Below are 24,055 nucleotides of genomic sequence, written 5' to 3'. Positions count from 1 at the left end.
ACAACAACTTGTCTGTGAAGATGTTGCAGAAGCCAGCGTCAAGGTAAACAACATCCACTGCTCTCCCATGATCCAAGAAGCCAGTCATCCCATCAGAGAAGGCTAACAGCTTGGTTAAGCACATTTTGTCCTTTGTAAATCCATGCTGACTATCCCCAATCACCATCCTGTCCTCTGTGTGTCATGAACCAGATGCTTAGTACTGCTAACACTTATCAGAATAATTGATTCCCTAAGTACTTATAAACCAAAAGAAGCATTCAGGTTTTCACATTACATTCATTTTTTAAATAAATCTCTCACCAATACTGCTGAAATTCATTGGAAGATCATAAAAAATACATTCACATTTTTAGAGATGAATGCTTGTAAGTAAACATGTAAGTACTTCACAACTTTTAGAGGTTTCAAGTCTGATCTTTCATTTTAGCTCAAAATATCTTAAGATGTCAGATTCCACTGTGTACAGGTGACCCAAAAAGCTTCCCTAGTGGCAGAAGATGGCTACAGACATTAGTCCTTCCCCAGCCATATGTCAAGACAGCTGATATGTAACAAAGCAGAATTTCCAAGAAACTACATATGCACCCTTCTGAAAAATCAGGCAGCCAGGAACTAAACACCTTTGTCAGAACGACTGGTCTAGCCTCCCTCTAACCACCAAAGAAATGGCAGGTGTCAGCAAGCTGTTCCTATCTGCCTTTTGTCTTCAGTGAGGAATAAAGAATACTAGAACTAGATGTGTATTCTGGGTTACAGCTTTTCTGTGGGAAAAAAAATGATGTCCAGAAGCCCAGTACCAAGAGCTTCCACAAAGCCCTCAGGATTTGCAAGAGACAGACAGATGAATTGTCTTGGTAAGCAATAAGCAAATCATATGTTTACTAATGGAGCAGGATTTTTCCTACTAATAAGAAAATACATTTATATCTAGTTGGTTATTATGAACTGAATTTAATTAATCTTTTTGCACAAAGAAGGGCATGCTTCATAATAGAATTAGGTTTTTCGTATGCAGCAGGATTGGAAAACACCATCTGGTCAATTTGGTAACCTATTAAATTTTTCATGTCATTCTCCATTAATTACCTTTCCTAAAACATCAGTGAATATTTATAGATTGATTTATTCCCACACTAATAGCCTATGAGGATAATTTCACAATCTAGACTTTAGGTCCCTTTTAAAGCCATTTTATCTGAGTCACCAGCTGCCTTTCCCCTCCCCTGACAAGCTAGAAAGGGCTTTCTAACATTGTCTATTTATAGTTCCAGTTATAATGCAGTAATGCACTTACACATTATATTCTACGCAACACACAGTACAAACTCCTTCCTCTCCCTACCCCCAATACTGCTGCATTATTAAGAAGGACAAGCAAAACAACAGTTTCAAGTGTTTTTAGGTACTAACATTCTAGCATCTTATAGTTGTATTTATCAGAATAATGGTAGCGGAATGATCTTTGGAAATTATCCTTCTCCAAGGAAAGATCGCCCACGCATGAAGCATTTCAAATAAAGTTATATCGGCCCTACTTTGCCAAAACTTCTAATCACAACAATTCTGGTCTTTTGAGTAATTTGATATTTCTTGCCGCAACTTAAAGCCAGGACTTCTTGCCATGTCCCAAATGACACAGAGAGCTATTTAATATTATCTTGCTATATATCCAAAGACAATTACCATAACTCTCTCATCACTCTGGATGAAAGAGCCCCCAGCCTTTTTAAAGTCATGCCTTTTTTGAGACACCTGGGAAGAGGGAGTGTTGGAGCTGGGGGTCAAGAGGGAAAGGGAAGAAAGAAGAAATTTACATGATGAGTAAGTGGCCAGTTTTACTGGTAAGCTAAGTTTTTGAGGAAAAATAATAAGGAGAGAGGCTTAAAAATAAAATATCTAAATTCCTAAGAAATTTCTTCTCATAAAGACATAATATATACTCATAGGAAGCCAACATCCTGGAGAAGACAATATCTTTTATTACATCATCCTTATATATTGCCTCAAGCACAATGAGGACTACAGAAACACTAGAAACTACAGAAACTACTAGAAACAACAGTAACAAACAGGTCTTCATGTAATTAAATACATGGCAGTTCTGATTTATGCCAAGAGTTTACACAGACATTAATAGCATTCAGCAGTGTTCTCAAATACATCCTTAAGACTTCACCTTAGGTATTTAAGAAAACTTCAGCCAAATTTGAAAAGAATAATTTGAGCTAACATGGTTTCGGCGTAGAAGAAAAACAGGACTCCACTTGTCTCCAAGAGATTTCTCATGACAGCTTAAAAAAAATATATAAAACAAAAATAAAAGAGATTTTTTTGACTAGGTTGTTCCTCCCAGCAGAGTCCAAATCAAAAAGAATTCTTGCAAAACAATTTAAAGCATGAGCGGGAGGAAAAAGTTGGAGAAAAAAAATGGCAAGATACCACCTTAAAATATACATATCCAAAATACTTTAGCTGTAACAAACATGACTCTAGAGGCAGCCTTCACTTCATAGTATAAATTGTGCCATAAAACCACATTTCTAGAACACATCTGTATTTGGATACTGTTCCTCTTCCTTCTTGGAAAAAGGCATAGTAGGATGATGCCAGGGCCAAAAAAAAAAAAAAAAAATTAATGTATTACTGCGCCTGCATTCATCAGCTGGCATTTTCTTCTTTGGAAATATTTAGCTTTTGTTAAATTAAGGTATATCTTTATTAAAAGAGTGACACAGTTGCATTCACAAATATAAGATCAAAAGAAACGAAGCAGATGACTGGAAGCAAGCTTTCCCAGCCAGCCTCCCATTCCAAAATAAGTCACAAATGGTGCTTAAATTTAACTAATGTCTTACCACAACAGTAAGATTGTCCCTTTAGATCTCTGTTTTCAAAAACAAACAAAGGTGTGATTCTGGATGATATTTTTGCTAACAAAAGTGAGGTTAAATGCAACGACAGAACAGTGCATATTCAGTAGGTAACATTCAGCTGCCTCAGGGAGACATTCATTTCCACAGCTGCCGAAATCCTGCCAGTGACCTGAGAATCCTTGATTTAAATAAGGGCAGCCAGAGACACAGTACTATATAGGAAGGGTCAGTAGCTCTGAAATGCAGTTGCTCCCATCGGTCAGAATGAAGTTTGGATATAGTGACCTTCACAGCAAGGTTCATCTTCTTTCCCAGGCTTGTGCAAGAAAAATAAACGCCAGAGATGGCAGGGGGCCTTGACAGCTTGCTGAAGAAGCAGACAGTGCTAATTTCATTGGAGAAAAAAAAAAAAAAAAAAAAAACACACACACACCCACTACACTAAGCTATCATGTAATAATGCAATAGTAAATAGTAACAGAAAGCAAAAGTAGATATGCTTCTTCCCCTCCCCACAATTATTTATGACAAACAAGTTCTCATACCTACTGATGAACACAGCAGAGGGAAATCTGCACTGCAGCAAAAATTATTACCCTGCATTGTCCATCACGCACATGCTTGACCAGAGACTCTCGTTGTCTGTATCTGATCAACAACGGGTTTTTACAACTACCGTATACAGTTAAACAATACTTTTAACTTGTTCATACCGCATACCAAGATCCAGGGAGTTTTGGAGGTCACTTTGCTATCCCACAAATTTGACTGTTCACATGTACTTAATTCAAGTAACTTCCCTCATGCAACTTCCTTAAAACTTCAACAAGCTGAGCATTTACTATTAAAAAGTGTTTTTATTTATAGCAATTTTTACAAAAACAGCATTTAGACTCTGTTAGTCAAGTATTCTATAAAATGTATCACGTACTTTGTTAAGTGCAGATTATATATCAAGTCATCCTGTTTTCTATAGCACAGCAGTCATCCACTGTGCAGGAACATTTCTGACACGGCCTGCGACCTCCAATCTCACCCACTCCCAGCTGCATTTCATCATCTGCAAACACCATCCCCACACCCTCCCCAATGTCTTCCCATCACCCCATCATGGTGAAATCCCGCAAGGAATCAGTTGTATCACGCTCGAGACGAAAGATGCCTCAACAGTAGCAAGCAAGTGCCACCCAAAGAGCCAAATGCCTCCCTCTGCCAAAGCACTCGCCCCAGCACAGGGCCTCTCCCTCTTACTGCTCTCCTCATGCTATCCATGGCATTTCCCTTCTCTATTAGACATGAGGCAGACAAAAACAAAAGCAACTTTAAGGGATTTATTTGCAGCACCTGGAGAAATAAGAAGCAAATTCTGGTGGCAAGACCACCAGAGGACAAAATGAATGCAGTCCTTTGCCTCTGCCTTTCCCACACCTGCAGCAAGGCCGAGAGCAGGTCTGAGCAAAACAAATAGGTGGTGCTGCCCCTTGCAGCTTTCTGAAAGGCAGAGGAGGGAAAAACATCAGCCCTAGGAATGCCACAGAGGCGAACAAGCCTGTTCAAGGTGTCTGGGAAGACGGGAGAAGGAAAGACAAAAAACAAAGGCAAGCAAACCAAAACACAGCAGCAGAAGTGATGTAGGAGGTGGTTTGAAAAGATAAAGATTAAAAAAAAAAAAAAAAAAAAAAAACACACACCATCACTCCCTGGTTAAGGACTTACTGTCTAATAATTTACACACAGAAAAACTGTGCTAGAACAAATAGCAGGATTGATACATTCAAGACTTCCAAAATAACAGAAATGCCAGCATGCCTTTGCAGCTTAAATTCTGACACCCTTAACTCCTGGTTCTCTTTCTTTCATTCATTTATCTTCCAATGCAACTTTTAGTCTTGAGCCCCGCCCCCCCGGGCAACTTCCCCCGGAGCCAAACTTCACCCAGTGCTGCAGGTAGGACCGTGCTGGAGATCAACTCACCTGCTGTTCTGCACAAATAATGACACTATGTTTGTTCCTCAATGTGCCAACTGCCAGGAGTTAGCCACATTACTCAGCGTGTATTTTATTTTGCTCCTAGACTTTTTTTTTTTTTTTCCCTTGTCTTGAGAAGAAGCATGAACAGTAGCATTTTATCTGGCAAGGTACCTGTAGGTTGCATATGTTGCTGTGTGCTAGAGAACACAAGGCCAAAGAAACGCACCCTGAGCACGAGACAGAAAAGCTTGCAGCCTCCTGCCTGTGTATAACAAAGATCCAGACCAGGCCGCTCCACCTCATCTGCGGACGCCCTGCCAGTCTGGCTCTGCGTCTGCTCCCCACCACAGTGGCACTGAAGGGAGAAAAGCAAATATGCTGAAGTTTTGTGCAGCCACAGAGCTTCCTTGTCATGAAAAATTAGCACAGGAAGGCAAAACAAACAGTAAGAAAATGGAAGAGGTGCTTTCTAAATTCAAAAACCCTTAAAAAAATTGAATCTTTAAAAGGCTGCTGGTACTACTGTCCTTTCCAGCCTGAACTTCTTTTAAAACAAATGCCAGTATATGAAGCCATCCAGAAAGAGAATAATAATAAAGATGAAGCATCAGGCAGTGATTCCCACAGTTCTTAACTTTCTGCTGATAAGCTAGGACTGAGGATGCATCTCCATGAACCACTTCTGCATCTCTTATCCAGTGTGTTAATCCGCCCTCAAACATGGTTTACCCTTTTTCTAGCAGGATCCCATCAAACACAGGCTTTCTTCCCTGCTCCAGACAATCAGCAGTACTAGAAAACACCAACAAAAGCTTTAGATTTTAAGGTAATGTCAGTTTTAATCTTTCTCATGTTTTATTTGGCAATAGATGGTCAGCTTCACTTTCAAACTTTCACTCACTAAACACAGTCCTAAAAGGCTTGAACCTAAAGGAATTCTTACATATGAAAACTACTTTCTGCAAATTCAACGCATGTTTGAAAGTTAACTTTAATCCGACATTTATCCATTCAAATGGTTCTTTCTTTTATTTCTGTAATCCCACCTCTTCAAGATTTCCATCTATTTCACAGTTAAGAGGTATGTTAGAGAGGACAAACTTATTATTCATCACCACATTTTATTTAGCTGGATTTTTCCCTTAAGGAGTTATTGCATCATTAACTTTAAGACATATTTTTACACCTGGGTAGCATCTATTTTTTTAATTGTTGGAAAAAAAAAAAAAACAGCAAAAACCAGTGCCTAAAGTATAATTTCCCCCCCCCCCGACTTGCTACCTTTAAACTGTCAGTCTATACTCCTCTTCCTGTTGGATTTTAACACCTACAGAGTAAAAAGCATATATTGGCAAAGCCGTACAGAGCTTTTCTTCACAAATTTCATTTTGCATTCCTGGGTTTGTATTACATTCATTTTTATTTATATATCATTTAAACCTTATGGTAACAACTTCCTTTATATTGGCAAGTATATTTGCATACAACCTTTATATTCTATGTTTCTTAAGCTTATTTTTCACTTCCATACTCTGAACAGAGACATGTTGATAGGACACAATATATAAAAAATATCTTCGTGTGCAATGTAACTTAAGTATCTTGCTGTGCAGTCCCACTGTATACAGTACCAGATGCATGAATGACTACTGAAAAGTAAAAAAGCATATATATACATATATATATATGTATATATAGCTCAGATATTACTGATAGGTTATTAGTACTTAGATAAATGTGTACATACAACAACTGTCCCTGAAGTAACTGAGATTAGTTTCCAGGAGTAAATACTATTGCTAATATTTCAGCCCCTTCCCAGTGACCAATTTCTTCCTTTCTCCCTCAAACTCTTCTGAATACATTCAAAAATATTCTGAAAACATCAGCATTGCCCTTTCCGTCTTTCAGAATATGAAGGCAAGCACACGTGCACTACAGATGCGCTCTGAGATTCTGGATCAGTAACATAACTATGCATCTCTTACCTGTAGACATGAACTCCAGTGGTAACCTTCCATGCTCCCTAAGTTTTTGACTTTTATTTTGCATTCAGAAAGACTATTTGAAATAGGCTTTTAATATTGGCTCTATTTCAACAGTGAGATACCTGTGCAACAAATGTTGCCTCAATTAATCTTACATACAGAACTAAGAAGCAGTGAACCTATGGTCTACTTTCACAAATGTCATTTCTTTGCTGTAATCACAAGGGCTATTGCCAATAACTCTTTAAAGAAAGTTTCAGAAAAGAAAGTAATTTATTTTTGCAAAATGCAGTCAACCATTGGGTAACACTGCACCTGAAGCCTCTCATTTAGCAACTCTAACTGCTGAAATTCTCTAGGATGCAGTAATACAAAGGTAGGTGTGTTGGGAAGGGCATGTTTACCTTTCAATCAAGCTGGGTGTCAGCCAAAACCAGCTTTACTTACTGGATCAAATCATGTCAGGTGCTTCTCCGAGATCAGCCAGCCTTGTGTCCTCATTCACAGCCAAGTGCCTATTTTCCAAACTCCTCTCGAATCAGGGCACAGTAAAAACAACAGAATTATTTTATCCCACCCAGCCTTTGCACCACTTTCCCTTCTGCCTCTAGCACATTTCTTTTGATATATTCTAGCACTGAAAATGAGATTCAGACCTTCATCTAATGAATTAGTAGAATCAGGCTTTTATTTCATGATGGAGTAGAAACTGGTGTTAAAAAAAATGAACAGTACGGCCTGAACTCAACAGGGACCGAGGGTCTTTACACTAAGGAAAAAATCATACCGTATGTTGAAGATGGGCACATACTAGTCACTAGAACTACCCCTTCCTCCACGTTGTACGTTAAGGAAAAGGGAAACTTCGGAGCTTTGTGCCTTTTAAAAAGAAGAATGATTATCCTTTCAAGGTCTTATATTGAATTAGATTCATCTCAGTCAGATTTCAGTTCATGACTTCTTCCCCATCTCCTGCTTCACAACCAATTTCTTCTGCTCTGATTGGTTTTAGGTGTCTTATTTAACAAAATCATTTTAAAGGTTAATTCTTTTATCACACTGTGAATAGACATCCACTCCAAGTGCCTCTTGCATGCAGGCTGCTCAATTTCCCATTAACACAGTGTTATGATTCTTCCTTCATCCTACTAGCTGAAACTTTCTACATTTGCAATACCAAATGGGCCCACAAAACAAAACAAGCAAACAGACAGGCAACTTCCCTGGGCTTGCTGTCACAGTTTAAGGGTGGCAGAAGTGGCAAGGATTAGGAAAATCCTCCTTTCCCAGCCCACCTTAGCACTATTGGAACTAGCTGGCTGTTTCTGCATAAAAGCAGAAAAAGGAGGGCTCCTGCTTCACTCCCACAGGCTCTGCTATTGAAGCACTGTCCTGGCTCTGCAGTCAGGGTATGCAGAATCAAGAGACTAAACAAGCAGGGATGTGGAAAGAGGAGTTACTTCAGTTACTGCCCCTGTGTTGCATTGCAGAATTGGGTACAGTGTCCTTAAAGAAATTTTCAAAAAAGAACAATGCAACGGGCACAGCTAAGCACCACTTAAGGTGTGATTTGAAAGATGTTGTGATTCAGTTAGTTAACTACTATTCAGCTTAGTTCAGAAATAAAATATGAGTAAGATATCAAAGCTCTCTAGATGCTCATTAAGCAACTAAAAAAATAATCCAGACAGGCCTAAGGATATTCTGTTTGTACCCTCACAGATGCCTCAAAACATCATGAGAAGGTATGGGAGTTGGGGGGAGGGCTGAGAGCTCCCTCCACCTCACTCTCCCACCTCCTCCCTGGCGCTGGCAAGGACATCTGAAACATCTGAAACAACAGGGAGTCACCTCCTGGACTCAAACCAGCAGCAAATTATTCCTTTCTCTTTCCTCAGAGGGAATGGATGAGCTTTCTGCAGGGAGGAAACTCCCTGAACTGGTTCACCACAGGCTGGGAAAAACTGGCCGAGTTGGACATGGGAAGTAACACATAAGGCCTGGGAGAAGGGAAGAGGTGGCTCCATCATTTGCAGCAGCTTATGGTCCTTCAGGTTGGTCTCACTGCAAATGAATTTACCACAGAAAAAGGGAAACGGGGGTTCTTATGTAATGCTTTGACATTCCACTTTAATTCATGAGTAGTAAGAAACTTCCCTCCATTAAAAAAAAAAAAAAAAAAAAAAAAAAACAGACTCTACAAGGATGAGGTCCACTCTAAAAAACCCTGTACTTCAAAGATATGGTACTTGAAAGATCGACCTTTGTCTCCACCAGCCTCTAAGAAACTAAGTGAGAGCTATTACAGGTCACAAAGGTCCTGCTGTATTTCACTCAAAACATGCTCTGATTCATTTTACCTTTCTTGCAATTTTATTTCCAATTTGTAATCAAGAACTGGGCACCTGCCTTACACATATCTCTTTAAAATCAATATCGAAAATTCATTTGGATTAATCTGACACATCCAGCATGTTTTCCCTTCTCCAGAGATAACAGGTCCAATTAAAGTGACTTTCTAGGCAAACCCTTTCATCTTTCATGCCAAGTAATCCAGCAGCTGCAGTGTGATAGCTACTAAGCTGCAAGACTTAGCGGTGTCAAGCAGGCGGCTCCAGAAGCAAGCCCAGTCCACATGATGGGAGCAACTTATTGATTGGGCTCAGGCTGTCAGAGAAAGACACTGTGGTGTTATGTTAACTCCACAGTACCACAGGCAAATACAAAGTAAATTTTGGGAAAGAAAATTCTCATCCCTTACAATTACTAGATTTGGAGGGGGGGCGGGGGGGGAAGTCGTTTAACTTTACACCTGCTCCTTTCCCATCCCCTCCAGAAACAGCTCTATTAGAGGTAAACAAGTAGCTAGGACGAGAACGTGGAGGGAACCATAAAATTTAGGGGAGACATGGACAAATGGATGAGCACATCACACTGCTGAAACTATGGTGTACAGGGACATTATTCTAGAGTAAAATTGATTTTACTTAAATTCAATGGTACAGTTTATCCGAGTAGAAAAAAAATGCAATTCAGCACAAGTTATGTTTATTTCTCAGATAGACAGTAAAGGGCAAAACTCATAGGGAGCAACAGCTAAGTGAAAGAATGCAGAACTCATCATCAGAATCATCATCAGAACTCTTGGAAAAATCTGTTTTGAACAGAGAAAGCTGCATTTAACAGTAGGAAAATAAAGGAGAGGGGACAGAAAGAAGCACTATGACTATTTCAATATGATTGAAACAGGCTTTTTTTTTTTTTTTTTTTTGCTAATACTTGCAAATTTTTATGTTTTCCTGGATTGATGCTTGAAGTTCAGCTCCTAGAACTATAGCTGAAAAAATCTAATGAAACAGGCATGTAATAAATAGGTCATTAAAAAGAGATTAAAAAATATTTCATTATATTCATGTCCTATGGAGTTATGGGAAGAATTTAACAGAATTATCACAGAACGGGTGAGACTGGAAGGGACCCCTAGAGATCATCCAGTTCAACCTCTGCTTCAGCCAGATCATCCTGAGACAGTTTACTCAGGACCACGTCCGGTTGGGTTTTGAATATTTTCAAGGATGAAGCCTCTCTGGGCAACCTGGGACAGTGTTTGATCCCTCTTCAGAGTAAAAGAAAACTTTTTAAAAAAAAAAAAAATTTAATGGAATTTCCTGTATTTCAGTGTCTGCCCATTGGCTCTCGTCCTTTCACCAGGCACTGCTGAGCAGAATCAGGCATTCTTTCTGCCAAAGAATCAGGCTTTTCTTTGCTACTTCTCACCAGGTACTTAAAAACTTCAATAAGATACCCCACACCTTCTCTTCTTCCAGCTAGGAAAAAAAGGCAAAAGTGAATATGCTGTGCAAACAATGCACTCCAGTCTTTCGTATGATACCACAAAACACATTTTTACTTTGACTGGTTCCACACCCAATGCCTGGAGAGAGTTCAAGCCTTGTTGAATGTTAAAAGCATCTTAGAAATTGTGTTTCACCACCAATAGAAGCATTGCAAGCTTGAGCCCTTAAAAACAAAACAAAAAGCCACAGGCATACACAAGCAGCAAGCTTACTACAGATTTGTAGTATCAGTGCAAGAGAAGTCACTATTCTATTTTCACTTTTCTGCTGAGTTAATTGCTTCAAACAGAGAAAAAATATGAATCTTCCAAATTCTAACTCAACATAAAGAAAACCTTTTTTTGGCCTATAAAATAACAACAGTAAATATACTAACTTTATTAAAGAACTTATACAATCCTGAAACGTGGCATCAACAACGAGGGAGATACCCAAGAAGTGTCTGAAGACACAACAGCAAAACTGCAAAACTGTGTACTCGCCTCTTTCAGCTGGCTGGCTGTGAACTTTTATCATAAGAAACAAAAGTTTTGTATAGTCTCTCTCATTCCTATTCATTTTCCTTGGAAAAAAAAAAAAACTTTAGAACTTCTTCAGCATTGTTTAATATACATTTATAACTCCTAACAATCTACTAAAAATGTAGGATAAAATGGTAATAAATGCTAGTATCTTGCTCTTAAGTTTATAATTATCTTATGTAACAAGCACAAATTAAAAAAAGACATTTCAAACATTCACTTAAAGCAGGCAACATACCAGTTTTGCCTTGTACTTAACTATGCCATGAAACTCTCAAAGTGCAGATCTCAGCAGTGTATTGAGCCTGCACTTTGTAAAAATCGTTCTGTAAAAATAAAAGACTAAAATTTAGATAGAAAGGGGAAGCAATTGTAAATTCACTGCAGTAAATGCACACTACCAGCATTTACTGCAGTAAGCAACTTAAGGGACAAGCCAAAGCAAAAAAAGTAAAACAAAAACCAGCTGTGATCTCATTAGCCAAGCTCATTATATAAGATCTCATTAGCCACCATCCCACAATAAGGTGAATAAATCCTACAGACTCTGATGAAAAGGAAGAGAAATCAGGGATACAGAAGGCCAAACAATCATGTAATATTACAGCACTCTTAATTTGGCAGTTAATGTCTGGAATGTAATTGGGCAAGATGCACAGCAGCCTGCATCCTGCCGAAATCCCATGGTCAGGGTGCCCAAGCGCACAAGCACCCCTTGCTCAATGACAGCAGTCACGGGAGTCCAGATGGCCCAAAACCTCTTAGAAAATGCAGTAGACTAAGGGGCAGAACAAGACTGTGTGTTAATTTTCTATAGAAAATTAGAAATTCAACATGCTTCAGCCTTCCTTCTCATAATTTGGCCTACAAACAGCATCTTAGGTAGGTTACTATATTAGTATTTTCACAATTTTTTTGGCATTACACATTGACTTCAACTTGAATTACTGATTTTGATCAAAGTTGCTTTACTTTGTAAACAGTTTAACCACTTTATAGTTTTTGTATTAAAATCAGGAAAAAAAAGGACCTTCAATTTTCACTTTTGGTAGTTTCAGCTGACGTCGTGAGACTTTACCCCTTTTCAATCAGCTTCAGCAAGAGAAAGACTAAGTAGCGTTGACACATTGACACACACAAACCTTTCACTGGCAGTCTGGGCCATGTATCATAATCAGCTACTGAAGTTTTACTTGGAAGGATCATCGCAATAATAAAAACATTTCCTAGATAATGTTGTTAAAACCTTTAAGAAATGTATTAAAATGCCCCAATATTTTAAGAGAGTGAGATTTTTGGCTGGGCTATTTTGAAACAATCATGCAGCTCAGACTAACAATACTCTCAACTTTCTCTTTTTCCACAGCCATCCTCACTTCTCATTAAATAGTTCACATGTGAATGCTCCAAGTCAAAGTCCTACAGCTGCATTAGAATTGAAATGCTTTCATATAAAACAGGCACTCCCTAGGGAAAGGGGACACCTGTATGCGAGGGCGCATGTGTGTGAGCATGTGATTTTTTGCTTCGCTTTTTAAAATATTTAAAAGCTATAACTTAGTTCCTAAAAGAGAAATTGCATTTTAAAATATCCAGTTCAAGTTTCAGCATTTCAGGTTCTACTATGCCTATAAAAGAGCTTAGAAAATTTTAACACTGTATTCTTTCTTCCTAGAAACATCATATTTTTTCTTCCTAGACTATGAAAAACAGCTTTGTTCAAATCTCACACAGGCTTGAGCTTTCTCTTTCTGTTCTATAGGAGATGAATTTCTCAGTAACTCAAAGGCAAGCTCATCACCCATCTATTTTCTATTTTGTATTAAATGCCATTTGCTAGATAACAATGCAGCACAGCTGTAACAGAAAACAAATTGTAGAGCAAGAGAGTATTATGTAGCAACAAGTATGTTTTCCATCCATGACTTCAAACTTAAAAATGAGGTTAAAAATACCCTATCTGAACGTAAAAATGTGATATAATTCCTGAGAAACTGACCTGAGAAAACATCTCAGAAAATACCTTTCCTTCAGACAAGCTGTGAAAACTAGTGTGGGGTAGAGTCCAAATAAGGCCACATGGGAATGCTTGGTTATTCTAAGAATAACCAAGACAAGTTACTGTTCAGTAACCTAAATCTATTTAACACGAATCTTCCCCTCCCAATTAGCCGCTTGCAGATATAATTTAATCTTTTGGCACACGCTCATTAAGAGAAAGAGACAGCAATACCTACATTCAGGGAAAAAAATAAAACAAAACCCAGGCATATTATAAAAGTTATACCAATTATAGAAACTTCAAAATTGAGTGATGAATTAAAATAGATTTTGCCAAACATCTTTCAAAAATTAGAAGTCTAACCTCACAGTTTTGAAACTGAAGATGTACCTAACAATTTTCTATCAGGAACTTCTATAAACATTTATACAGTAAGAAAAACATCCAAACTTTGGAAATTAGCTGGGTTTCTTTTTATCTGATTGTTTGTATTCTTATGCTGGAAGTGATACTAAATTTAAATATCACATTTGATAGTTTGTTCCTTTCTAAGGCAACCAGGTTGAGCTAAAATGAGAGTAGCAAATTCTCTCACATCAAACTGATATGGAATTCTCACACTTCCTCTGAAAAGTCAGGGTGACATGAGGCAAAGGAGACCACAGATTTTCATATCTTACTCTGCAGATGCATGTGCAAAGACCATCACAAAGTTTTATGTTTTACTCTGCATGTGCATTGATAGTCCATAGCCACACAGTGTTCCCTCCTCTCATACTCTCAGAATCTTGAGATCTGAGGAGCCTACGTTACTTATTACAGACTCCCTTATTTCCTAGAAAGAAAGGGGAAATAAATAAATAAAGCTTTTTTTTTTTCTCTCCTTCCTTTAAATATGGTAGAAAAGATGAAGCTGAAAAATACAAACAGTACTGCAGGTGAAAAAGAAGCTGAAAGACCTAGAAGTATGTTTAAAGCTTGTCCCCTCCATGAAACAGTAGAGAAGACCAGCCACAAAACATAATACAAAAACTAAAATTAAGACTTCATTATTTCACTATTGTACAAAGAAAAGTGAAAGCATTATAAAAATAATAAAAAGCCTCTCCAATTTTAGGGAGAACAGAGGAAAGTACAAATTCTAAGAGAGATTATCTTCCACTATCCTCACAGAGAGCATTTAATAACCACCGATTCCCACAAAGAATAGCTGGCCCTGAAAAGCAGAGCTGCATGATCTAACATTAGATGTTATTAGTGCACTTCTAGGCAAAAGAATTTCAATGTGTATCACATAATCCATTCAAAGCAGTTTTGAAAGCTTGAACTAAGGTACCTGCTCAATGAAGGGCTCCTTAAAGACAAGCTAGAACAAAACAATTCCCTCTTGGCCAGGGAGAAAGCGCAGGAGGAATCCTTGCATAGATCACTGAGAAACCTGGAAACGGTGAATTAAGTAAATTTGTAGTGATCCAGGGAAGTTCTTCATCAAGGAAAAAAAAAATTAAATATGCTCTGTACCTGAAAGACACTTAACTCTGAGAGTTAAAATTTTGAAAATAATTTAAGTGTGACTGGAATTCATATCATCTTTTAGGAATTTACCATGCCCTTTGGCGTATCGATATGAATTAAGCACAAGGAGTGAACCAGGGAGGTTAGCTTTGTATTATTCTTTCTATTTTTCACTGAAGTTATCTTAGAGCCACAATGTAGCAAATGTAGCAATTTTTTTTCAAAACAATGAAATCTGAAGGGAAAACAAATAACAAAAATCCCAGAACCCTCAGCTGTCAATCATCGTATTTGTCTACAATACTAGGAGCATTAGCAAGCAGCTACTGCCTTGCACATAGAAAAGGTTACGGCTCTCTGATGAACAATCATGCTAGTTGTACATCCTAATACCTGCTTTTAAGTGCATATTGACAGCTTCAGCAAGAAATACCCTACAGGCTCACAGGAGCTTTTAACAGCTGAGGTTGGAATCAGTTGCACTTTCTTTTGGGCAATGCACAGTCTAAGCACATGCTCATCCTAACCAGGACACCCGCGTTCAACAGCATCACGATTTGCACTTGTTCTCAGCAGAAACAGGGAGGAAACAAAGTCCCCCTTGTTACGTCCAAGTAGAATTTTGATCAGCAGGTACTCTATCAAAAAAAAAAAAAAAAAAAAAAAAAAAAAAGATATACAGGAGGATATACAGAAATGAGACAGAGCAACAATAATACTCAAAATGTTTCAATACTGCAGAACACTGCTCAAAAGAGGCTAAAGTATTCTGCAAGAAAAGAGACCATTTCTTCCTTGATTTCTGTTTCTCCTAAACATTCTGCATTTCCCCTCAAACAGTTTTAACATGGCCACTTTAAAGCCTTCAGAGCAGTTATTGGAGAGTGAAAAACTTGGTCCAGTTCTAGCAACAGATAAATACTACTGCTGCTGCAAAAGACTATAACTCAGTGAATGGGGACTGCACAATACAACACGTCTAGAGAAAATATTAAACTTTATTCTTAGCCTACATGTTTTTTTAGTTACTTTAGTTAGTTCTATGGATGCTATGTGATCTATCAATTTATGATGATAAATATGGTCAGTGGCTTATCAACTGATGATATGGTTAGTGTACCATCTTTATTTAAAAATCTTGAATTTCTCTCAAATCATCAAAATAGATATTTAATAAATATTAAAACAAAAGGCTCTCCTCCAAAGAGTTTATAGGATGGCTGAGATTGGAAGGGACCTCTAGAGATCATCTAGCCCACCCCCCTGCTCCAGCAGGGACACCCAGAGCACGTGGCACAGGGTGGCATCCAAGCAGGTTTTGAAGATCTCCAGAGAAGGAGACTCCACAACCTCTGTGGGCAGCCTGTGCCAGGGCTCTGTCACCCTCACAGGAAAGAAGTTCTTCCTCACATGGAGATGGAACCTCCTGTGTTTCAACTTGGACCTTTTGTCCTGTCACTGGCCACCACTGAGAAGAGCTGGCCCTCATCTTCTTTATACCTCTCCCCTCAGGTATTTATAAATATTGATAAGATCCCCCTCAATCTTCTATTTTATCTTCTATTTTTATAGTTTGTCTTCTATTACCTCTAGGCAAAGAGGTAGAAAAATCATTTTTTGTGAATGGATTGAAAAAGAAAAGGGAAGGGAGGAAACAACAACAACAACAAAGAGTGATCTAGTTTTTAACCCAGAGAAGGACAAATAAATGAGGTTCCCAGATGAAACACATTCCAACTATTTGGAATACGACCTAACATCAATCCATTTCTTTCAAGAGCATAAAACATCTTCCATTAGATGAAGATGACTGTTGATATCACTGTAAAAATGCTTAGCTTACTAACATCAGTGTTCACACAGAGAGGTTTGTATCGGCAAGCTACACCACTTTACCATGGCATGTGCTATAAAAGTTCAATATTGAACGATCTACATCCCATGAAAAAACATGAGTCATGAATGTCCTCTAGTCACACTGCTTTTCAAAGTGAGAGGCAGGGAGCAGGCTGCCAGCAAGTGTAAGAGCAGACAGAAAGCAATGATTTGTACATACACATAACATACACAGGCTCAGTCTAAATAATTTTCTTGCATACATCTTATGAAAAATAGTGCAATTAAACAAATGGTCACATAGATCAAGTCTTGAAAAACTCAAAAGAGGAAAAAAGAAGCATGAAAAAAAGAACGCCAGATAGCTGAATCAGTACAAGCATCAAATTAAATCAGAAGTGATAGGACTCTGACTCATGTTCACAGAGAAAAGAGCTGCGCTGCTTCAGCCCTTCCAGCATCTAGCCATCTGCTCCAACCTCCTCACGGAGCTACTGACCCTGCAACCGAGTTGACAGAACAGGACTCTGCCTGCGCCAGTTTGGTTCAGTCAGCATCTTCACTCACACCCAGCTTTTATCAGGAGTTCAGTTTGCCTGGCTGAAGTGAAGGAGCTCAGGTACAGACGCGTTCCCTCCTGCTACCTGTGCAGTCAGCTCCAAGAAAGAGTAGACCTGTCAGCGAGGAGAGGGTAGTAAGAAGAGCAGGAAAGCACCTGAGCTACACTGCCTCAGCGCGGGACCGCGCCAGGCTCCTGCCTTCTTGCCCCTCGACAACAGTCCATCTTGTTACCCTCTCTTAAACATGGCATGCAGCTGCCATCTCGCCCTCCAGGAGCTTGTAAAAACAGCAGCCTGAGTGACTGCAGGCATAAAGGATCCTATTCTCTGTTGGGCATGCATACCTAGCTGATTAAAAGCAGCAAGGATAAACGGCCTTAATTTTGCCTCTCTTTATTGCACCAATAAAGAACTTTAAAGATATGTAAACACAGTGGTTGCACTGGCTAGGTAGATTAGTAAGATCTGGCCCTTAGTCACTGATGCTATCTTTGTTCTGAGGAAAGAATGTTTGTTGTGCAGATGCTTTTACATGAACACCACATAGTTTTAAGAAACACATATGTCGGGGGAAGGGCGGGTAAGGGGAAGAAAAAAAAAAAAAAAAAAAAAAAAGGAAAGAAAAAACTCTACATCCAATACAGAGCCAAAATTGCCAGCAAAGCATCAACAGTCCATCTTGGGCTCCAAAAGTACTTGCAATACACTAGTCACAGAAATAACACTGTTATGCATTCCCTTCTTTCGGAAAGGGAGGGAAGGTAGGAATTATTTTAACTGCTTGAAAACTTTTTTTCTTTTTTAAAGCAAGTCCTGGCTTACATCTTCTAAAATGAAAAAGAGTGAAATGATAAAAGGAAGAGGTGATGTACTTTGGGAAGATGAGAGAGAATGGGAGAAAAGAATAAAAACAGCAAGATGGTAGAGGCATGAGAAATTTCATAACCATAAACATGAAGAAAAAACTCAGATTAGAAAGGCATAATTAGAAAATTCGGTGTTAAAAACTATCCAGGTCAAGATGCATCATATAGGTTTGTTTTTGAGAGCCAGGAGTTGTTTATGAAGAAATGTGCTTCTCCTCTGGAGAGGATTCCAAGGCATGGGAGATACAGCTCCAGATGAACTGGTTTCAGAAGAAAATGAAGGATAGGAAAGGGGAGAAGAAAAATGTCAAAAGAATAAAAAAAAGTCAAAAGGATATAGGGAAAGTGTCTGTCAGTAGAATGTTTTCTCATAAATTAATTTTTGAAATTCTCTTTTCTACTCCTCCTTTTCATTGCCTGCATAGATACCAATGTGTCTATTTTCCAGTTTCCAAAAGGAAAGTGAACCAAAGAGAAATCATTTCTTTCAACTGTAGCAAAACGATTAAACAATTCTAAAAACAGAAAGTACATCTTCCTTTCCAGTGGCAGGTAACCTTATAGCTTCTACCTGTTTAAAAAGTTCCTTAGGTGCTTGTGTACATGAAGGATTGCAACACATCCCTATCACATTCTGTGAATCACTGATTATGGGTAGCTTTACAACCAAATCAGTCAAATAATAAAAGTAACATTCTAACAACTTAAGATGTCCTTAGCTGATCAATAAACATTAACTTCAGACTACCAAATGACACAGTCAGAAACTTCCTTAAAATAACACTTTTTAATCAAGAAGACCGTCTGCTTTTCGTTTATGTTATCAACCTTTTGTGGTATTTACAGACTCCCTGAACATCATTTTTAGTCTAATCCTTTTTTATTATTATTATTAGCCTTCAGTGGATGAGTAAGAGCTCCCATGCAAGTGCTTTTTGAGGGTCAAAATCTACCTTATTATTATAAAAATGAAATACCATTGCCACTCTCTTACTTAGAATTTCCTTAAATGGAGAGTGCAAATGATACAAGAATGACTCAAGTACAGTACACACACATATAATTTTAGGTAGTTATAAAATCAAAGATTTTCCCTTGTTTCAAGGCTTCTGGTTAGAAAGAGCACTAATTATATATCCAAACGTTGTAACATGGCTAAAAATACAGTTCACTGCATATAATCACGTTTCAAATAAGCTCAGAGACAGAGTATAAGTGGAAATGTTTGACTCTCAGCACACATAACTTACATTAGCAATGGAATCAGAAGTCTCATGAACAGCTAGCAGCTCATCCGGCTCTAGCAATTCCAAATCACACAATGGAACAGAGCATTTTTCCTTGAAGAATGCGAGGATAAACCACATTTAACTAAACTCTTAATGGTGGCTTAATACAAGAGCCTCACGGTCACAGCCGCAGAGCGGGAGAGCCCTGATGTTTTGCTCACACCGTGGCGCTTGCAGGAAGCCCGGCCCTTGCTGCCAGAGGCTCGGGCGAAGGCGGCCAGCGGATCCAGCTGCCAGCCCACAGGGAAGGGCCTTCCAGCACCAGGCCTCACCACGGCAGGCGGAGCGGCACCCAGGCCTGCTGCACCTTCAACACTCCCTTAAAACCAGAAAAGCCAACACACCTGCAGTACCGGACACCAGCCTCCAAGGTGTTAACTACTCGCAGGACCATCAAGGAGCTTCATAACAGCCACAGAAATGTTTACAATGAATAAATCCCTCAGGACACCTGGAGCACGTTGGGGACAATTCACCTGCTGAGCTCACATGTATATTTAGCCCCCGGTCACCCGCTGAGTGTTTTTACCTTCTTAACTGCCACCACTCTTAAGATGGACTGCATTTATCTGGTGCCATTCAGAGTTTGCTAATGTCTCTATCTGCTTCCTTAAAAACATTAAGTAAATGGTGCCACTCAACTGAATTGCTAGAAGCAGCAGCTAAATTTACTTATGACTAACTGCTCCTACTCAACAAAACGGTAAGAGCTTCACACTTTTTTTTTTTTTTTTTTTTATTTCAGAAACTTCCTTCTGCCACAAAGCAACAATTAAGCTAAAGCAACTTAAAATAGGTAAAGTAGCACTAACCATTTAAAGAGATTTCAATTATCGCTATAGCAAGTTTTTGTCACTGTGGGGGGGGGAAAAAAAAAAAAAGCTGAACTGTGTTTTCCATGTCAAGTGTCCAATTTTTACTGTCATGCATAGTTAATTTAACCACTCCAGCATAAGTGCAAATTCACTATCTCTGATTTGTTGGCACTGTGTTCTTTTTATATACATGGACAGGATTCCTGAAGATTCACAGCAACAGAGGAAAAAAGGCCTTAGGAAGCCTGTTTTTTTAAAAAAATGATAATTCTAAAATAATAATTACTTAAAATAGGATCACAAAACTCACAAGTCAGCAACACAAAGTAATGCTGTTACCTAGTGGTGGAAAGCTAGGTACATAGGAAATTGTACAGCTTCCAGTTTTTTAGTAACTTGGAATTCTTGACCACTAACTACTAAACAAATTTAGCCTATAATTTAGGCTTTTTCCCCCCTCTCTTTCAATGACAGAAACTGCTTTTCTTACATTCAATTCTGTGACAAAGGGTATTATTGCACCTGTCAGTTCTGATATTCAAGAGAGTAACTGGCAGACAAGAAGCTGTATCATTTCCTGACAGTGCTAAACCTGCTGTTTTATACTCCCCTTGCAAGAAAAAAAAATAATTAAAAAATAAAATGATAAAAAGAAACCTTAATAGTCAAACCTCAGCTTTCCACAGAGTGCAATAATCAAACAAGACTGTATTTTTCGGCATTACAGATTGCATTTGCAAATACATAAGCTAGTATTAGCTGAAATCAACCAGCATCCTCTAAGACACCTGCATAAATACATTTACTTTCCTTCCCCCCAGAAAATTAATAAATCCAGGAAGATACAAAGACTTTAATGCCACTTACTCAAATGCAAAGAAGAGTCCACTGGTGACCAAGATGAGAACAAGAGTCAGGTAGAAGACTCCAGTCTGCCGAGCCATCATGATCCTCCCATTGCAGAAGAATTTGTTTCTTCCAGGAAAAACCTCCCATTTTCTCTTGGGAGCCGATTTCTTTTTCTTATGGGGAGACTCCATGGGAGACGAAGAGCTGTGTGTGCTGATCTGACTGTACTCACAGTCTTTCATGGGCCCGCTACCACCTCCAGGAGTCATCAAGAGAGACTAAAACGTGGGGAGAACCCCACCAAAAAATATACCCTATATATATATATATATGTAGGCAGATATTTTTCCGACTAAGATCACCCTTGCCAGCAGTCCCAATAAAAAACAGAAACCGAAAAGTCTGCTACCAGGCTGGCGATAGGAGCATCATGCAAACACCGCTTAACTCTTGAGAAACCGAAGCTGTCATGTTAGAAGCGCTTGAGAAGGATCCTTCCTTCCTCCGGCAGTTACCGAACCATGCAGCACAATCCCTATTAAAACATCTCATCACAGATCAACCTCCCCTTTCCTCCCCACGCCAAAAAAAAAATTGTAAGACAGTCCGGCTGCTGGAAAAAAAAAATTAGTCTTTCCTTCAAGTTTGTTTTCAAAGAGGAAAGGTTTTCTTTCCCACGTCCGCCCCGGGGGACCTCTGTGAGGGTCAGAAGGTTGGTCCAGGCGAGCTCGAGCAGCCGGGTCTACCATTCATTGGGATTTGCCGTAATCCTCCTCCGGGCAGCGGCGCTCGCTGCTGAAAACGAGCATTCCTAAAACGTGCCCTCGCGAGGCAGCGCGCAGCGAACCACCGCGGCGGCGGAAAGAATGAAATAAATAAAAAACGCAGCGGAGAGGAGGGGGCGGGAGGGCGAGGCAGCCGCGCGGCTGCAGCCCCGGCCGCCCGGGACGCCCCGCCGGGGCCGCGCGCGGCGCTCAGCGCGGGCCCCTCTCGGCCGCGGCGCGGCGGCTCCGGGCCAGGGCGGCCGCCCGCGCGCAGCTCCTCATGCCCGCGCGCGCACGCGGCGCGCGGAGCCGCTCCCCGCCGCCGCCTTTAACCCCCGCGTGCCCCTACACAACAGGTCCCCCGCCCGCCGCATGGCCCCCAACGGCTGAGCCCCGCGCGGCCGCGGGGCCGCGAGGCGGGAGCGCCGCACCGGCCCCGCCACGGCCCGCTACCACCATCCTCCTCCTCCTGCTGCTCTTCCTCCCCGCCCGCCGCCGCCCGCCGCCGCGCGCGCTCTCGCCCACGGCCCGCGCCGCTGCCGGGGCTCCCCCCGCATCCTGCCCCTTCCCGGCCTCCCGCCTTGCCTCCTCCCCCGGGCCCGCCTCGCGGCGCCGCTTTTGCTTTCCCTTCGCCGGGAGCACGGGGAGCAGGCCCCGCCAGCCCCGGGCCCGCTGCAGAGCGGGGCTTCCTGCCCTTGGGTTTTGGACGGGTTTGATTTGGGCGTTTTTGTTTGTTTTTCTTTTCTTTTTTTCTTTCGTGTTTTTTTTTTTTTTTCCCGAGCCTTTACCCGGGTTTGGCCCCCGCAGCCAGAGCAGCAGCTGCCACTTCATGTCCGGGGGGAGCCCCCGCCACGGCAGCAGCCCGAGCGGCGGAGGCGGCGGCGAGCGCAGGGGCCCCCCGCGCCGCCCGCCTCAGGCGGCCGCTTCCCGCCGCGCTAGCGGACCCCGCGGGACGGAGGGGAGGCGGGCGGCGAGCGCCCGCGCTGCAGCCCTGACCCCTCCGAGCGCTCGCAACGGCCGGCGAGCCCCGGGCGGCGCCGCCCCGCCCGCCCCGAACTGCTGGGCCGAGGGCGCGGGCGGGCGGGCGGCGGGGAGGGCGGGCCGCGGCCACCCCCCCGCCCCGAGCGGGCGCGCACACGCCCGGGCGCGCCCCTCCGCCCGACGGGGCTTGTAGTTTCGCTGCCCCCCCCGCCCGGCGGCACCGGGGGGGGGCGGCCGGCGGGGAGGACTTCAAGTCCCAGAGTGCCTCGCGCGCCCCGGGAGCGGGGGCAGCCCCCGGGCGGGGGCCCGGCGGCCTTTTGGGGGCGGCTGCCGCCCCGTGTCCGAGCGGGTTCGTGTCGTCCGCGCTCAGCTCTGCCGTGCGCAGGGCCGAGCTCTGCCTTCTGGCACCTCCGCCCGAGCTGGTGTCGGGCAGCCCCCGCCAGAGATGCGGCCCCCAAGCCCTTTTTTTTGGGTGTCGTGTGAGCTCTTCAGCGCTTTTCGGCTATCTGCCTCCACCAGCGTTTTTTCCTAAAGCCAAGCACTCCTCCCTGACAACAGAGGACCTGACCAATGCCCTTCCCGCTCCCTCGTGCGCTTACACGCACGTGTTTCCCGGTTTTAACTTCACACACGACACAAGCAGGCCCTTAGACCAGCACCGTGTTCACTCACAGGAATCCTTCGGGGAACGGCAAAGCCCCGCAAGAGCACGGAGGAGAGTGCCCCTCTGCAAGAGCTAAAGGGGGAGACCTTTGGCAAGTGCACAGAGTGTGAAAACGTTTCAGGACACAGCTCTCACAAACGCAATGGTGTCCCTCCATAGCGTGTAACATAGGGAGCTGCGTCCCTCCCTCCCTTCTCCTCTTCCGCCCCCATGCTTCGCTTGTCACCACTTTGCCTGCTATCTCACAACTTGGACGTCACTGATTCATTATATAAAATATTCTGTGTAAACAGCTAATAACTTCCCTATCTCAATGCATTGAGCATCGATATATGCCAGCACAAAGCTGAAGAAAGAAATGTGATTCACTGACAGGCATTTTCAGTCTTCATGAGCACGCTGCTGGAGATGTGTCTTCAGAGCTTTTACAATATTAATGATTGTGTGATGTGAAATGGCACTACTCTCTCCTGATATTGTGGAATATTTTAGGCATAGAGAAAAAAAGCAAAAAGTTTATGTAAAGGTGTCAATGTTGTCTTATTATGCTACCTGCTTACAGGTAGCACTCAAGCTAATTTCAGACATACAACATTGCAAACAGCAGCATCTCATCAGAAATGCTTTCTTACCCAACAGTATTTCCTATGGGTTTTCTTTCAAGACATTATGGCTGCAAAGATAAACTTAGTTATTTTATT

The 24,055-nt window shown here is 41.4% G+C and overlaps 1 protein-coding gene and 1 long non-coding RNA gene across 5 annotated transcripts in view; one reads left to right on the top strand and one right to left on the bottom strand.

Moving 5' to 3' along the window:
* The window catches only part of ZDHHC14 (zDHHC palmitoyltransferase 14), a 113,782-nt gene extending 92,335 nt beyond the window's left edge, over window positions 1–21,447 (bottom strand). For all 4 annotated transcript variants that reach the window (XM_010221339.2, XM_010221341.2, XM_010221340.2 and 1 more), the window contains exon 1: window positions 20,964–21,447. In XM_010221339.2, the coding sequence (XP_010219641.1) occupies window positions 20,964–21,214 (251 nt within the window). In that variant the 5' untranslated portion in view covers window positions 21,215–21,447. The remainder of the gene's footprint in view (window positions 1–20,963) is intronic.
* The window catches only part of LOC148594267 (uncharacterized), a 507,147-nt gene that overhangs the window by 441,690 nt on the left and 41,402 nt on the right, over window positions 1–24,055 (top strand). The gene's annotated exons all lie outside the window — the stretch shown is intronic.

The sequence above is a fragment of the Tinamus guttatus genome, unplaced genomic scaffold (assembly GCF_059628265.1).
Source record: "Tinamus guttatus ecotype Peru unplaced genomic scaffold, ASM5962826v1 Tinamus_guttatus_pri_ptg000264l, whole genome shotgun sequence".
NCBI lineage: Eukaryota > Metazoa > Chordata > Aves > Tinamiformes > Tinamidae > Tinamus > Tinamus guttatus.
Note: the sequence above shows the minus strand (reverse complement) of the source record. Positions and strands in the feature narration are given on the sequence as shown.